General features: G+C 39.2%; 1 protein-coding gene across 2 annotated transcripts in view; it reads right to left on the bottom strand.

Annotated features, from left to right (window-relative positions):
• The window catches only part of kcnq1.1 (potassium voltage-gated channel, KQT-like subfamily, member 1.1), a 127297-nt gene that overhangs the window by 77151 nt on the left and 35048 nt on the right, over positions 1–15098 (bottom strand). For both annotated transcript variants that reach the window (XM_061974820.2, XM_061974819.2), the window contains exons 3-6: positions 14243–14369; positions 13877–13955; positions 11721–11817; positions 754–876 (exon numbers count right to left, since the gene is read on the bottom strand). In XM_061974820.2, coding sequence (XP_061830804.2) covers positions 754–876; positions 11721–11817; positions 13877–13955; positions 14243–14369 — 426 coding nt within the window. The remainder of the gene's footprint in view (positions 1–753; positions 877–11720; positions 11818–13876; positions 13956–14242; positions 14370–15098) is intronic.

Genomic DNA, 15098 nt, shown 5'->3' with positions numbered 1-15098 from the left:
AAATTAGCCGTAGTATTGTATAAAACGCAGGGTTTAAAGCGTAGGGGGAAAAAGTAGCGGCTTATACACCGGAAATGATGGTAGTGATTGGCTACAGATCTACATGGTCCTGCACTCTAACCAACAGAATTAAGAAGCAAACAACCAAATCAAGGAAACAAATGATAAAAAATAAGTCCTACTGGTTAGTCGACCCGGTGAGTCGGCTGGTTAGTCTGCATTGCATGAAACCACAGCCAGCCTCCGCGGTATGCAGCCAAAAACACCCAAAAGACGGACATATATCTATGAAAATATTGAGAAGCTGCCGATGCGTTGTTGCTGTGTTTTAGTTTATTCTGTCTAATCCTAACTCTGCAAAGTGGACGATCGAGCCTTACCTCTCACCTACAGTCCTTGTGCAACATAACCAACAGTAACAGTTCCTATTGTTACACAAAGTCTAGGCCACCAAGAAGTCTCCTTACTCATCTTTCCACTGATGTATGAATTGACCTAATCACTGACCTACAACGCTTTTCAGGTAACCATCCACGGTTAAGGTCAAAGAGCATGAAGGGGCAAAAAACAATTATGTGATTAGTCTGAATTTCTACATTCATGTGATATATTTTTTGATTAATCATATTTGTTAACTTGTGACAGCCCTAATATATACATGTATATATAAACATTGTATTACATATAAAAACATACACTGTGCTCGTTAAAGAGACCGGAAGAACCAACTTAAGCAAATACAGAGATTCTTACCACACCCCACCACAGGGCGTCAGCATAGCTGTCTAAGTGGCCGTTTTCTTTTTCTGCCAGGTAGAGAATGTAGGAAGCGAAGACCAGGCTTAGAAAGCCAATATATAAGGTTGTGATCAGCTCCTAAAATTCACAAAACACATCCACAAAGAAACAGAAGGATAATTAGTTAAACAAAACATGTTTGTCACAGACTGTTTTGATCAGTTTAATGATGCATCTTATTCTTGAAGTGTCTGCCCTCTGCCTTATTTTGTTTGTCAAAGTTAGTTTGTTTCATAAACTACTCGTGAATGTAGCATTCTTTATCATTCGTCAGGATGGCAATACATAACAATACAATAAAGCAATGTGACCCATCTTGTTATGGTTATATAATGCTCTGCGTCTGCAGCAGTGGTTCTTAACCTGGGTTCGATCGAACCCTAGGGGTTCGGCGGACCCTCCGCCGCGGATGTCGAGACACACCTGACTCATTGTGTAAATAAAAACTTCTCCATATCGGCGTATTATGGATACGGCAACAGCAGAAGTCACACTGATTTGCAGGTGTGTAAATTGTTGTGAGTTCATGCACTGTGTTGGTTTTGTTCTTTGAACAAGGTGATGTTCATGCATGGTTCATTTTGTGCACTGGTAAAAAAAAACATATAACTTTGTCTTGAATTTGAAAAAAAAAGATATATATTTTTTACTGAAGAAGCATTCGGTGAATGCGCATATGAAACTGGTGGGGTTCGGTACCTCCAACAAGGTTAAGAATCACTGGTCTACAGTATGACAGTAAGATAGATAATATCCCACAGTCACTGCAATATCAGGAAATCTCTGTGTTGTGTATTTGTATGCAACCTGACAACAAATTGAAAACCAAAAAATGGATTTGAAAAAAGTATAAATACTTTTTTGGTTGCAAAACTGTTAGGGATTGCAAAAAATGTTTTGGGTTTAGAATTTTTTTTTTTTTGCTAACACATTTTTTTGGGGTTGTATATCTTATTTGGCTGCAAATCTTTGTTTTGGTTACAAATATTATTTTGGGAACACTTTTTGGTTGAAAACCTATTTTTTGGTTACTCATGTTTGTTTGTTATGCAAATCTTTTATTTTTGGTTGCAAATCTTTGTTTTGCTTACCACTCCACTTCAATTGTGTGGCCATGGCCTCCTCTGAACAATTTTTTATAAGTCTTTTTATTGGTCAGTCTCGGAGGATGGTGCGACCATATTGGCGTGAGTGCTGACTAAACTCTCCCTCAACATATTTGGAGGAAAAATACCAAAGATTAGGAGTGGGCGACAAAGACCAATATAGAGGTTTCTAACATATTGTTCAGAAGAGGCCATGCCCACAAGATTGAAGTTGAGTCCAAACCAAAAAAAATTGCAACCCCAAAAAATATTTTAACCAAAACAATTATTTTTAACATCCAAAAAATATTTGCAAACAAAACTTTTTTTGTTTAGTTTTTGTATAAAAAGACAACATTCTCAGAATAGAAAGAAAACAATGTACTGATCTGAAAATCTACACCACTGACTCATAGTTGAACTTCCAGACAAATATTTTTGCAGATCCGATGCCTTTTGACAACTATGTTGCTGCTCTTTAGTTTTGTAGTACGTGAACTTTCTCTTTGTTTTCACTTAAAATGTTATTTAAAATATATGCAACCACAGAGAGTACTCATTTTACTCAGTTGGACCCCATTCAATGATGTTGATTTCTTGTACTCAATTTGGTCCAGATGTTTTACCACATGTTTTTACAGCATGTCACAAAGGACAAGAGGCAGGCCATTGCACAAGTTGTTATAAAACCCCTAAGAACGGACCTCTGCATTCATCTTCAAATGTGTTACTGTTTTCACATGTGTCTTCCTGGAGTCATTACCAAAAGTTTAGTGGATCTGGCAACCACATTTAAGAGGCAGTGCTGCCCATCTGCTTCTGAGCCAGCGAGGAGCAACTGTGCAAATTGTGTTTACAAGGCAGCGGCATGAGAAGGCTATTTAGTGTGTATTTAAATTAGTTTATACCATTAAGACTAGATTGTGATTGGAGTACGGTGAATGAAACTGAACTGAATTTTAAACTCCCAGATGTTACCACAGAAGGCTGTTCACCTAACCATTACAGTGGAAACAACAACAAGAAGTATACTGGCTCACCTGCACTGGCTTCCTGTGCACTTGAGATGTGACTTTAAGGTTTTACTACTTACGTATAAAATACTAAACGGTCTAGCTCCATCCTTTCTTGCTGATTGTATTGTATCATTTGTCCCGACCAGAAATCTGCGTTCAAAGAACTCCGGCTTAATAGTGATTCCCGGAACCCCCAAAAAGTTTGCGGGCTTTAGAGCGTTTTCTATTCGGGCTCCAGTACCATGACTTGATTAACGTGGCCCCCCGACTTAAAGAAGTTGAAAAACTTATTCGGGTGTTACCATTTAGTGGTCAATTGTACGTAATATGTACTGTACTGTGCAATCTACTAATAAAAGTTTCAATCAATCAATCAAAGTACTCTGGAATGCCGGTAACAGTTAGAGATGCTACCTCAGTAGAAGCATTTAAGTGCCATTTTAAAACTAATTTGTGTACTCTAGCCTTTAAATAGACCCCTTTTTAGACCAGTTGATCTGCCGTCTATCTTTTCTGCTCTGCCGCCCTCTCCTGCGTGGAGAGGTTATCAGGTGACCACGGAGGAGGTGCTTGCTGTTCCAAGTCGAGACCCAGGAGGGACCACTCTGTGCATCAATTGGTGACGTCTCTGCGCTGCTGACTTGACTATGATCCCCTGCTGGCCTCCCAATGGACTGGACTTTCACATGAAATCGGGACCCGGGGTGGACCATTCTTTGTCACATGGGGGTTATGCAGCTTGCTGCGGTTCGTTCTCTCAATGCAAAAAGACGGCTCCGGACGAAGGTGTAAAGGTAGGATTGGATTTATTAACATAAATCACTCAACTACCAAAAACACAAACAACACAACAAAAAGAAAGGCGTGCCTAAAACATGTGAAGCTACAACTAAACAGAAACTATGGCATGGAACAAGAAATTTACTTGGTACAGGCGTGACACAAACAGTGTGACATAATCAATGAAGCCAGGCCGACTGACTGGCAAAGGTAACTTAAATAATGCCTCTGATTAGTGCTCGGGAAGCAGGTGAGCGGGCGAGCACTAATCAGAGACAGGTGAACACAATAAGTCGCCATGGTGACAAAGACAAACAAGGATGCCTATACGGGAACTAAAGAAGTCCAAAACTAACAGAACATAACCAAACAAAACATGATCCGGACCACGGATCATGACATTCTTAATGCATCAGTCGGTGACGTCTCTGCGCCCCCGACGTGTCTACATGCAAGAAGATCCCCTGCTGGCCCCATTATGGACTAGAGCAGGGGTCGGCAACCTTTACCAGTCAAAGAGCCATATTGACCAGTTTCACAAATTAAAGAAAACAATGGGAGCCACAAAAATCTTTTGAAATTTAAAATGAAATAACACTGCATACAAAGTTTTTTTTTTGCTTTGTGCTATGTATAAACTAAGGGTCTCAGACACGCGGCCCACACCTTAATATGAAAATTGAATGTTAGTGGCCCGCTGGTTGATGTGTGAGGGAGCAGTGTTGGGGTGGGGGCGGGGTTTGGTAGCAGGGGTGTATAATGTAGCCCGGAAGAGTCAGGGCTGCATGGGATTCTGGGTATTTGTTCTGTTGTGTTTATGTTGTGTTAAGGTGCAGATGTTCTCCCGAAATGTGTTTGTCATTCTTGTTTGGTTTTGGTTCAAAGTGTGGCACATTATTAGTAAGAGTGTTAAAGTTGTTTTATATGGCCACCGTCAGTGTAACCTGTGGGGCTGTGGACCAAGTATGCCTTGCTGTCACTTACGTGTGCAAGCAGAAGATGTAAATAACAAAAAACTGAGCTGGCACGCTGTTTATACAGATTGTAGAGGGCGCTAAATGCTGTACCATCATGGCACACCCTTATTATTATTGTAAGGGTGAAAATCGGAGAATATACTGTAAATCCCGGGAGTTAACTGCGAGAGGCACTGAAATTCCGGAAGTCTCCCGGGAAAATCGGGGGGTGGGGGGGTCGGCAAGTATGCAGCTGAGCCGCATCAGAGTGATCAAAGAGCCGCATGCGGCTCCGGAGCCGCGGGTTGCCGACCCCTGGACTAGAGTCACATTATTAACCGTATCCACTTGGCATCCAATGCACCCTTTCAGACATTTGTGATTAAGGGCTATATAAGTAAACTTTGATTGATTGATTGAAATGCACATTGAAGTTATTATGCAGCATAATACATAATGTAATGTGACCTCCAGTACTCGATAAGAATAACGATCCAGCTACAGTTAGTTGATGATATTGCAATAATGTGGCAAATAATGTAATTATGGATTTTATGGAGTATATGTGTAAACACAAAACTCAATCGCCGTAAATCTGAGGAAGTATGTCTGGGCGTAACTCCCTCTTTCAGAAGTCATAAGTTCTGTGCATTGCCAATTTGGGTCATTGTGACTCCCCAGCACCGAGCTTTTTACCTGAGGCTACCTCAAACTGTGGAGTTAATGACACAATTTGCAGAAAGGCTGAAAAACCATTTACATAACCCTTCACAATTTAATGAAAACCATTACAGTACATGAGCTGTATCGAAAATGCCGTCTTTACAATATACTAAATTGTGATGTTGAAGAGGAACTCATTTAACAATGTTTGTTTGCAGAGAACTACTGTACACAGCAACCTGATCATAGCTATTTGGACTCTCAATTGGAGTTAAATAATAACATATGATGTTGTGTATAATTTTACATTAGAGCAAACAACAACAGAAATATATATATCAATTATTATATGTGTATATTAATACAAACCAATCTCTATTACAGTAGGGATCTGATCTACTCAAGGTCTCTGTGTATTAAAACGATTTCAAACTTGATAGCGCACGCAACGTTCATCTACTACGCTTGTGCGCTGAGGATCTTTTAAATGAGCAAAATAGAGAGTGCAGTACTTTTCTTAGTGTAAATGCAGACTATATGCTATTACCGGTATTAAGAACTACCACAATACTGGGAGGAGGAGATTCAAATGTAATCGTTGAGCGCTTGCTGTGATTTATCAAGGTTGGAACTGTTTTACGGCTGCCGCTTTCTGTCTACAATTAGCAGGTTTGAAAGGTACGTGCAAACTGGCACAGTTAAGTATTAATGATATTGTTATTATAAGTGCTAACACAAACTAACTATTTATAGCGGTGCCGTGATCACGAGCTTGTGTGCCAATGTTAATATGATCGACTGCTTCCTCGCTTCCTTGCTCATTAAACCTTATCGTAGGTCATAAATCCCGCCTCTCACCTTGATAGTAGAAGGATGAGGATGTAATCCGACAAGTTTGTACACTCTGACAGCCAATTTAATACTGGAAATGGCGAGAATGACACAACAAGAGGCTTGGTTCCACCCTCTTTCGCTTCGCGAGGATTATGAGTGATTTTTCATCTAAATGGGAATATATAAACATCCTAGTAGAATGCCGACATTCTAATGAAAACAGACATTGTACAGTAAGTGATGTTTTATTTTGTTTGTTGCCTCCAAAGACATGCACCTGTGGATAGGTTGATTGGCAACACTAAATTGGCCCTAGTGTGTGAATGTGAATGTGAATGTTGTCTGTCTATCTGTGTTGGCCCTGCAATGAGGTGGCGACTTGTCCAGGGTGTACCCCGCCTTCCGCCTGATTGTAGCTCCAGCGCCCCCCGCAACTCCGAAGGGAATAAGCGGTAGAAAATGGATGGATGGGGCTCTTAAAATCTGCAGTGAGTAATAATAAGTGATGTTGATAAAAAAAAAAGCAAACACCGTGATGCGTTTTTTTAAATCAATGCACCGGGTATGCTTAAATTGGGCAACATACAAAAATATTAAATGCTATTATAAATGTGCCTATTACTACATTACATATTTCCTAACATTATGCATGTAAAACCTTAATGGAGGGGTTTTTTAGGGGCTTTAGAGGCAGAATATAGAGCGGCTCCAATAGGCTTTTAAACTGACTATTGATTGCCATTATTTAATATTTAGAATGCATGAAAAAGTATATATCCGTTGTCATGTCTTTCATAATGATTGTGAACAATAGGCAAAATTCCAAAAAATAGTGCAGTTCCCCTTCAGAGGATTGTGACATTTTGCCATATCAACTCAGAACAACAGCATGGAACTTGAAAAAATGCTCTGGCAGGGGTTTATATTTCAAGCTCGCTTATTTGCTTGTTTTGCTGTCAATCAAAAAGCCCATTTTCCATACACTTCCAGAGACGTTTGGAAATCCGAGCATTTATCCACTGACTGTCTAGTTTGGCTGCAGTGGAACAACCCACTCTATGCTCCTCTATTGAAGTCAATGGGCGCTCAGCTTCAACACTGTTTAATACACTGGGACGCAAACATATTGAATGAGAAGAAAATCGCATCAGCAGTTGTGAAAGTAGCTGATTCTGAACAAAAGCTGAACGCCTTCTAGTGCATATTTAGTCAAAGAAATGTAAACAGAAAAGGACATATTTGACTTAGAACACACACAGTAAAACACCACATGTTGGAGCACAACTTCATTTAAATAGGGCGGTCTCCACTACTTTTACACTCGTTATAAATTGGGCATGCAATCTTAGTAGATCACCTAAATTTCATAGTTTCCACACTCTATTCAGCGCATATTATTTGGAAATTTAGTATTAGGCGCATTGATGAACGTCTCCCTGTTATGTTGTATACAAATTTTCTTTATACGGTTGTGGTAATACAACTGGTAATTGTTTTATTTGTTTCAGACAATTGATCTAATGTTTACACTTGCACAATTCAACATGTCTTAAAAAGAGTTGAATTAATCCTACACCTTTTCCATGTCCCAACAGTTATTGATATTTCATTTACATCCTGTGTTTTAACATTACCGTTTTCTAACAGTGAACGGAACAGAGAATATGTAGTGATCAGACCATCCAGGATTTCATACTGTAAGTACAGATTTCTGTTTCCAGTTGAGAGCGAGAGAAATAATCATGTGCTCTCATAGGGCTTGAGAAAGGGTGCCAATGACTGACTGGGTACTTTCTTTTTTTTACGACTCAGGACAAAGGCTGTTGATGACCAATCTCTGCTGGGAGCAATTTGTCCATTACACAGGACTAACAGAAGTAAGAACACCTGGCGGGGAGTGAAACTACTGTGGTCATAAGATATAATCATAGTTACTGTAGCTGTAGCTACCTCCATCCATATCGCTCAGCTGAATAACACCCAAGAGGAAGCATTAGTACTCTCCATCAAACTAGCTGAAAACTCTAATATTCTGCAAAAAAGCTTTATTTAAGGCAGGGGTCGGGAACCTTTTTGGCTGAGAGAGCCATGAAATTCAAATATTTTAAAATGTATTTCCGTGAGAGCCATATAATATTTTTTAACACTGAATACAACTAAATGCGCACATTTTTAAGTAAGAGCAACATTTTTAGAGTATAATAAGTCTCTTGTTCTTTTTGATAACATTGTTATTCTGAAGCTAACCGATAATAAATAAAATCATTTTTACCAGTATTGTGACTTCTAGAAAACAGATGGATGGATTAAAATGCATGAGAATGTTTTATATTTTGAACATTATTTTAACACTGTGATTACCAGCGGAATTATTCATTACTTATCGTGTTAAGCAATGTCAGCTAAGATTTACCTGAGAGCCAGATGCAGTTATCAAAAGAGCCACATCTGGCTCGAGAGCCATAGATTCCCTACCCCTGATTTAAGATATTCATCAAATATTCTTGCAATATCTTATTCCACAACAAGCAGGTTGCACCTACTGTAGTACGTCAAATTAATTCATGCAGTTTTTCTTAACCAGGGCCGCGAGCGCCCTGTCGAGGGCTGACAAATAATATCTGTTTCTCAGCTGTGGTCCGTATGGTCCGCAGCGATAATCAGTTGTAATATACGTTTACACCACTTGTGGCAGTAATGACAATCTCGAACAAAGAGAAGAAGTTTGAATCTTAAGTTTTAAAGAAGTTTTGAGAGCGCAAAAATTTGGACTAAAGTGGTGAAGCTGTATTTTCATTTCATTGACAGTTAAGTTAAGAAACATATTCATTATCAACTGTATTAATTTATTTTAGCACAACATAATTCTTTGTAAAAAAAAAATCTGCAGTTATTGATGAGTCCCATTTCCTACAATATATTTGGTTAATATCATCAGCCTGACCTAAACCTAAGGTTTATGTGTTAATTAAAAATAATATTTTTGTTATTTACACATGGTTTCAATTGGTTTTATTTGACAAAGTTGTAAACTGTAAGTAGGTTGGATATAATTATTGAATGTTATAAAAATTGAGAGTAAGATCACTATTTCAGTGTTAATATTTCTCTGTAGTGGAAAAGTTAGGCACCCAGGTCAAAAAGGTTAAGAACCGCTGGATTTAAGGACCCATAGTATCCAAATGACCGAAATCCATCCATCCATCCATTTTCTACCGCTTATTCCCTTTTGGGGTCGCGGGGGGCGCTGGAGCCTATCTCAGCTACAATCGGGCGGAAGGCGGGGTACACCCTGGACAAGTCGCCACCTCATCGCAGGGCCAACACAGATAGACAGACAACATTCACACTCACATCCACACACTAGGGCCAATTTAGTGTTGCCAATCAACCTAACCCCAGGTGCATGTTTTTGGAGACATGACCGAAATGTAACCAAAAATTTCTCTTTATGTGTTTTTTGCTCCTGAAAATGAATCTAGCAGTCACGCAATGTTCCCTCTAATTGTTCATGTGTCTGAGCAAACACAAAAACTCCCTGAGCATTCAGTGGAGCACATGTGAGCAACATTACATGTGGCAATACCAGCAGAACACCTGTCTCAAACCAATCTTTTATAATAACACTCAAATGAGAGGAGTAATTTTCATGAGATTATTTTGTAATATTAGTGATTTGGCCCACTTGTAATGAAAATAAAATACATCTTGTTTTTCATAAGCTATGGATTAGTATTGTACAATATGTCTGGGTGGGGGTCCTGCTTTGGAAATCATTTGTACCCCTTTCAGAGATCACATTTAGTTCCCCTTAAACATCCTCATGTTGCACAATGAAATGAAAGCATAGGATGAAGTGTGCATTACTGTAACTTTCTCTAGTAACAGCATTCCATGATTAATATCAATAAATGAACATTAATAATAAATGACAGTAAAATAAGCACACGCATGACTGAGGAGTCATAGTGTAACTTTGTTTGGTGTTTGAGTTGTCCGACTTTTTGTGTGGCCATAAACGCACCAGTGGCTTAGTGGTATGCGTGTTGGTGACAGATGACAAGTTGGTTTTGGCCTGGTTTGTATGGCAGAAAATGACTAGTTTTTCGAGATAGAAGTGTTTTACTCATGTTTTTGGTGTGGTTATGGCCGAATATAAACAGTTTTGCTCAATAAAGTGATCGATATAATTCCTGTCCTCGAAGCATCTCGATAGACGTTACAATAATTGAACGGTGTTCAATTGAACGGTGTTGATGAACACCGTTAGGGCCGCTTGTTGTCACTGTCACTCAGAGTTGCATTGCAAAATTACACAGAATAAATGTGTTTATTTTGTTTAGAATTCAGATGGGATTTGATTTGGTGCGCGGCATATATTTGCTGTGCGCAGAGGACGCTTGAGCAGTGCGCAATTGCGCAGGCGCGCAGCTTAGAGGGAACGTTGCAGTCATGTACTTAATATAAATTGGTTTTGGAGTAAACGCCCCATTTCCATCGCCAGACTCGATATGGTGTGACATCATCTATAGAACTGGTGCACATTTCTCCACATGGACAGTTAATTGCATGTTCTTGTCACCCTGGTCTATGATTACTTTAAAACAGATACGGTTAATTTTATGACCAAAAAATCAATACAAATTAATCTGCGTTTATGAGCGTTTTCTCATGCTCTTTCAGCATTTCCTCTAGCATCTTGATGGAAACATCAGCAGAGGAGAACACAAAATAGAATACTAACAGCTTACCGTATTTTTCGGACTATAAGTCGCAGTTTTTTTCATAGTTTGGCCGGGCTCCAGTGCGACTTATATATGTTTTTTTCCTTCTTTATTATGCATTTTCGGCAGGTGCGACTTATACTCCGGTGCGACTTATACTCCGAAAAATACGGTACATTCTTTTTTCTCTAATGTTTTAACGCTGGGTCTGCTCCTCTTTCGCCGTTTTTACACAGGTTCTGACTCAGTCTTACGCCCCTCGACGGTGCTCCTGGTTTTCGCGATCGCATTTGGCTTGAGTCTTCAACATCTTCTCCATCCAAAGTCTGATCAAAATACTTCTTCTCCAAAGTCAGAATCATTAAAACAATCTCTCCGAAGTACACTCTTCTCGTTTGGTGCGCCCGATTTTCTCAGGAGTCAATTTGCCTGGAGAGGTCCATACTTTTCTCATATTGTCATCATTACAAAATGCATGCAGGCTGACCCCTTCTTTAGTTGTGTTGCTACAACCTGCAACAATGTATCTGGCAGACATATTTGCTCTTTAAAATTCTGTGTGTAAAAAAATTTACATTTTGGATGACGAAACTACCAAAACACATATTATGCAATATGAAATTGCTTTCAGTCCTCTGTAGGTGACGTCAGCAGGCTGATGAAGGCTAAAAGTGGGCATTCCAGAATGTGGCAAATTTCTAAAATCATTACTTTGTGTATTTCAGGGGGAATTATGCCTGTAGACATAATCTTTAGGTTATGAGGGCCAATGTTGTCAACAATAGAGGGGCCATTTAACAATGATGGTGAGGATATTTTGAAAGCCCAGAAGACCTGAACAAAATATGAACCTTGATGGTGTACCTGTCGATGCATGTAGACAACAGAACCCAGAAGACGCCATGTTCCCCCCTGGCGGTCTACATGGAGCATTCGTACGATCTGCAGAAAGCGAATCCCTCTGAAATATAATCAATATAGTCATGTATAATATACGGTATATATTATATACTCAATCCCATGCAACATTTCCCTATTGAACGATGACTAAGGTCATTGATCAAACTGCGTATTCCTTGATCCAGCACTAAGAATTCATTGCTTTTTTTTCACACTTACACTGTATTGTGGTTGTTAGTAAATATTGATATTTGTATTTGAACATCTCTGTGTGGAGTGTGCATGTTCTGCCCGATCTTGTGTGGGTTTTCCACAGGTAAACCAGCTTCCTTCCACATCCCCTATATACAAACCCCGTTTCCATATGAGTTGGGAAATTGTGTTAGATGTAAATATAAACGGAATGCAATGATTTGCAAATCCTTTTCAACCCATATTCAGTTGAATATGCTACAAAGACAATATATTTGATGTTCAAACTGATAAACATTTTTTTTTTTTGCAAATAATCATTAACTTTAGAATTTGATGCCAGCAACACGTGACAAAGAAGTTGGGAAAGGTGGCAATAAATACTGATAAAGTTGGGGAATGCTCATCAAACACTTATTTGGAACATCCCACATGTGTGGAGGCTAATTGGGAACAGGTGGGTGCCATGATTGGGTATATAAGTAGATTTCATGAAATGCTCAGTCATTCACAAACAAGGATGGAGCGAGGGTCACCACTTTGTCAACAAATGCGTGGGCAAATTGTTGAACAGTTTAAGAAAAACCTTTCTCAACCAGCTATTGCAAGGAATTTAGGGATTTCACCATCTACGGTCCGTAATATCATCAAAGGGTTCAGAGAATCTGGAGAAATCACTGCACGTAAGCAGCTAAGCCCGTGACCTTTGAGCCCTCAGGCTGTACTGCATCAACAAGCGACATCAGTGTGTAAAGGATCTCACCACAGGGTCTCAGAAACACTTCAGAAACCCACTGTCAGTAACTACAGTTGGTCGCTACATCTGTAAGTGCAAGTTAAAACTCTCCTATGCAAGGCGAAAACCATTTATCAACAACACCCAGAAACGCCGTCGGCTTTGCTGGGCCTGAGCTCATCTAAGATGGACTGATACAAAGTGGAAAAGTGTTCTGTGGTCTGACGAGTCCACATTTCAAATTGTTTTTGGAAACTGTGGACGTCGTGTCCAAAGAGGAAAAGAACCATCCGGATTGTTATAATCGCAAAGTTGAAAAGCCAGCATCTGTGATGGTATGGGGGTGTATTAGTGCCCAAGACATGGGTAACTTACACATCTGTGAAGGCACCATTAATGCTGAAAGGTACATACAGGTTTTGGAGCAACAGATGTTGCCATCCAAGCAACGTTACATGGACGCCCCTGCTTATTTCAGCAAGACAATGCCAAGCCACGTGTTACATCAACGTGGCTTCATAGTAAAAGAGTGCGGGTACTAGACTGGCCTGTCTGTAGTCCAGACCTGTCTCCCATTGAAAATGTGTGGGGCATTATGAAGCCTAAAATACCACAACGGAGACCCCCGGACTGTTGAACAACTTTTTTTTTTTTTTTTTTTTTTCTTTTCTTTTTTTTTAACTACTTAAGCTGTACATCAAGCAAGAATGGGAAAGAATTCCACCTGAGAAGCTTAAAAAATGTGTCCCCTCAGTTCCCAAATGTTTACTGAGTGTTGTTAAAAGGAAAGGCCATGTAACACAGTGGTGAACATGCCCTTTCCCAACTACTTTGTCACGTGTTGCAGCCATGAAATTCTAAGTTAATTATTATTTGCAAAAAAAAAAAAAAGTTTATGAGTTTGAACATCAAATATCTTGTCTTTGTAGTGCATTCAATTGAATATGGGTTGAAAAGGATTTGCAAATCATTGTATTCCGTTTATATTTACATCTAACACAATTTCCCAACTCATATGGAAACGGGGTTTGTATATATACATATGCATGTTAGGTTAATTAAAGACAAAAGGTATGAATGCTGTCTATAAGTGCCCTGGGACTGAATAGTAATCAGTCCAGGGTGTACCCTGCCCTAAGAAGGACAAGTGGTACAGGAAGTGGATGGATGGATCGACATTGTCTTGTCTTACCTCATTGCAGAGGCGGCAAACATCTGTCCTTTGGAACCAAATGCTAGCACGAGTATGGAAGCAACCACAACAATCAAATCTGTTATTAGAGAATGAAAGACATTAATGAAAAACGGACCTTGGAAGAATGTTCAACAAGGTGTCAAAGACAAGATTAGTCAAGCAATCACATATCAAGTAGTATGTGAGCTATTTACAACAAATGAACAATTACGTATATGTTACACGAAATAAATCAAGACACAGTCAAAAATTACACAGAATATTAACTGTTGAGAATAATGCATTGACAAATGAGACGAAAACGTTGATTAATAATTCCATTGGTAGCTTGGATATGTGTTGGTATTGGTGTGTTGTTCAAACCTATAAGAGATATTGGCTTCCTGGCAAATCGTAGTCGGCCCCAGAAGCCGACATATTTACTGCGGCAACCTGCTGACCAGAGCCGGACAATGTATTCCACACCGAAGAAGACCACAAGGAAAATTTCCTAGGAAGAAAGGACAAAGAGGGGATAAGGATGAGGTCATAGATGGATAGAATCTTACATATTTTCATCACATGACACACTCCTATCCAGTTTAGTAATGTGGAAATACAATTAGAAATATAATATTGTGTCATACTGAAGTTAAACAATGCCCAAGCATCAAATCATAAGGTAACGCATTTGGGCGTGAGCTTGTGCGCCGTTTTGGAAGACTGTCAACGCTATTTTGCAGTCTTTTTTTTAACGGTGAGTCATTTGTGACATCACAGATTGGCGGACATACACATCTGACCACTTCTAGTACAAAACCCAAAACCAGTGAAGTTGGCACGTTGTGTAATTTGTAAATAAAAACAGAATACAATTACCGTATTTGATGATTTTCAACTTATATTTAATTGAATAGACTGCAAAGACAAGATATTTAATGTTCGAACTGAGAAACACTTTTTTTTTTTGCAAATAATCATTAACTTAGAATTTAATGGCAGCAACACACTGCAAAAAAGTAGGCACAGGAGCATTTTTACCACTGTGTAACATCGCCTTTCCTTTTAACAACACTCAGTGAACGTTTGAGAACTGAGGAGACCAAATTTTGAAGCTTTTCAGGTGGAATTATTTCCCATTCTTGCTTGATGTACAGCTTAAGTTGTTCAATTGTGCGGGGTCTGTTGTGGTATTTTAGGGTTCATATTGCGCCACACAATTTCAATGGGAGACAGGTCT

The sequence above is a fragment of the Nerophis lumbriciformis genome, linkage group LG15 (assembly GCF_033978685.3).
Source record: "Nerophis lumbriciformis linkage group LG15, RoL_Nlum_v2.1, whole genome shotgun sequence".
Classification (NCBI taxonomy): Eukaryota; Metazoa; Chordata; class Actinopteri; order Syngnathiformes; family Syngnathidae; genus Nerophis; species Nerophis lumbriciformis.
Note: the sequence above shows the minus strand (reverse complement) of the source record. Positions and strands in the feature narration are given on the sequence as shown.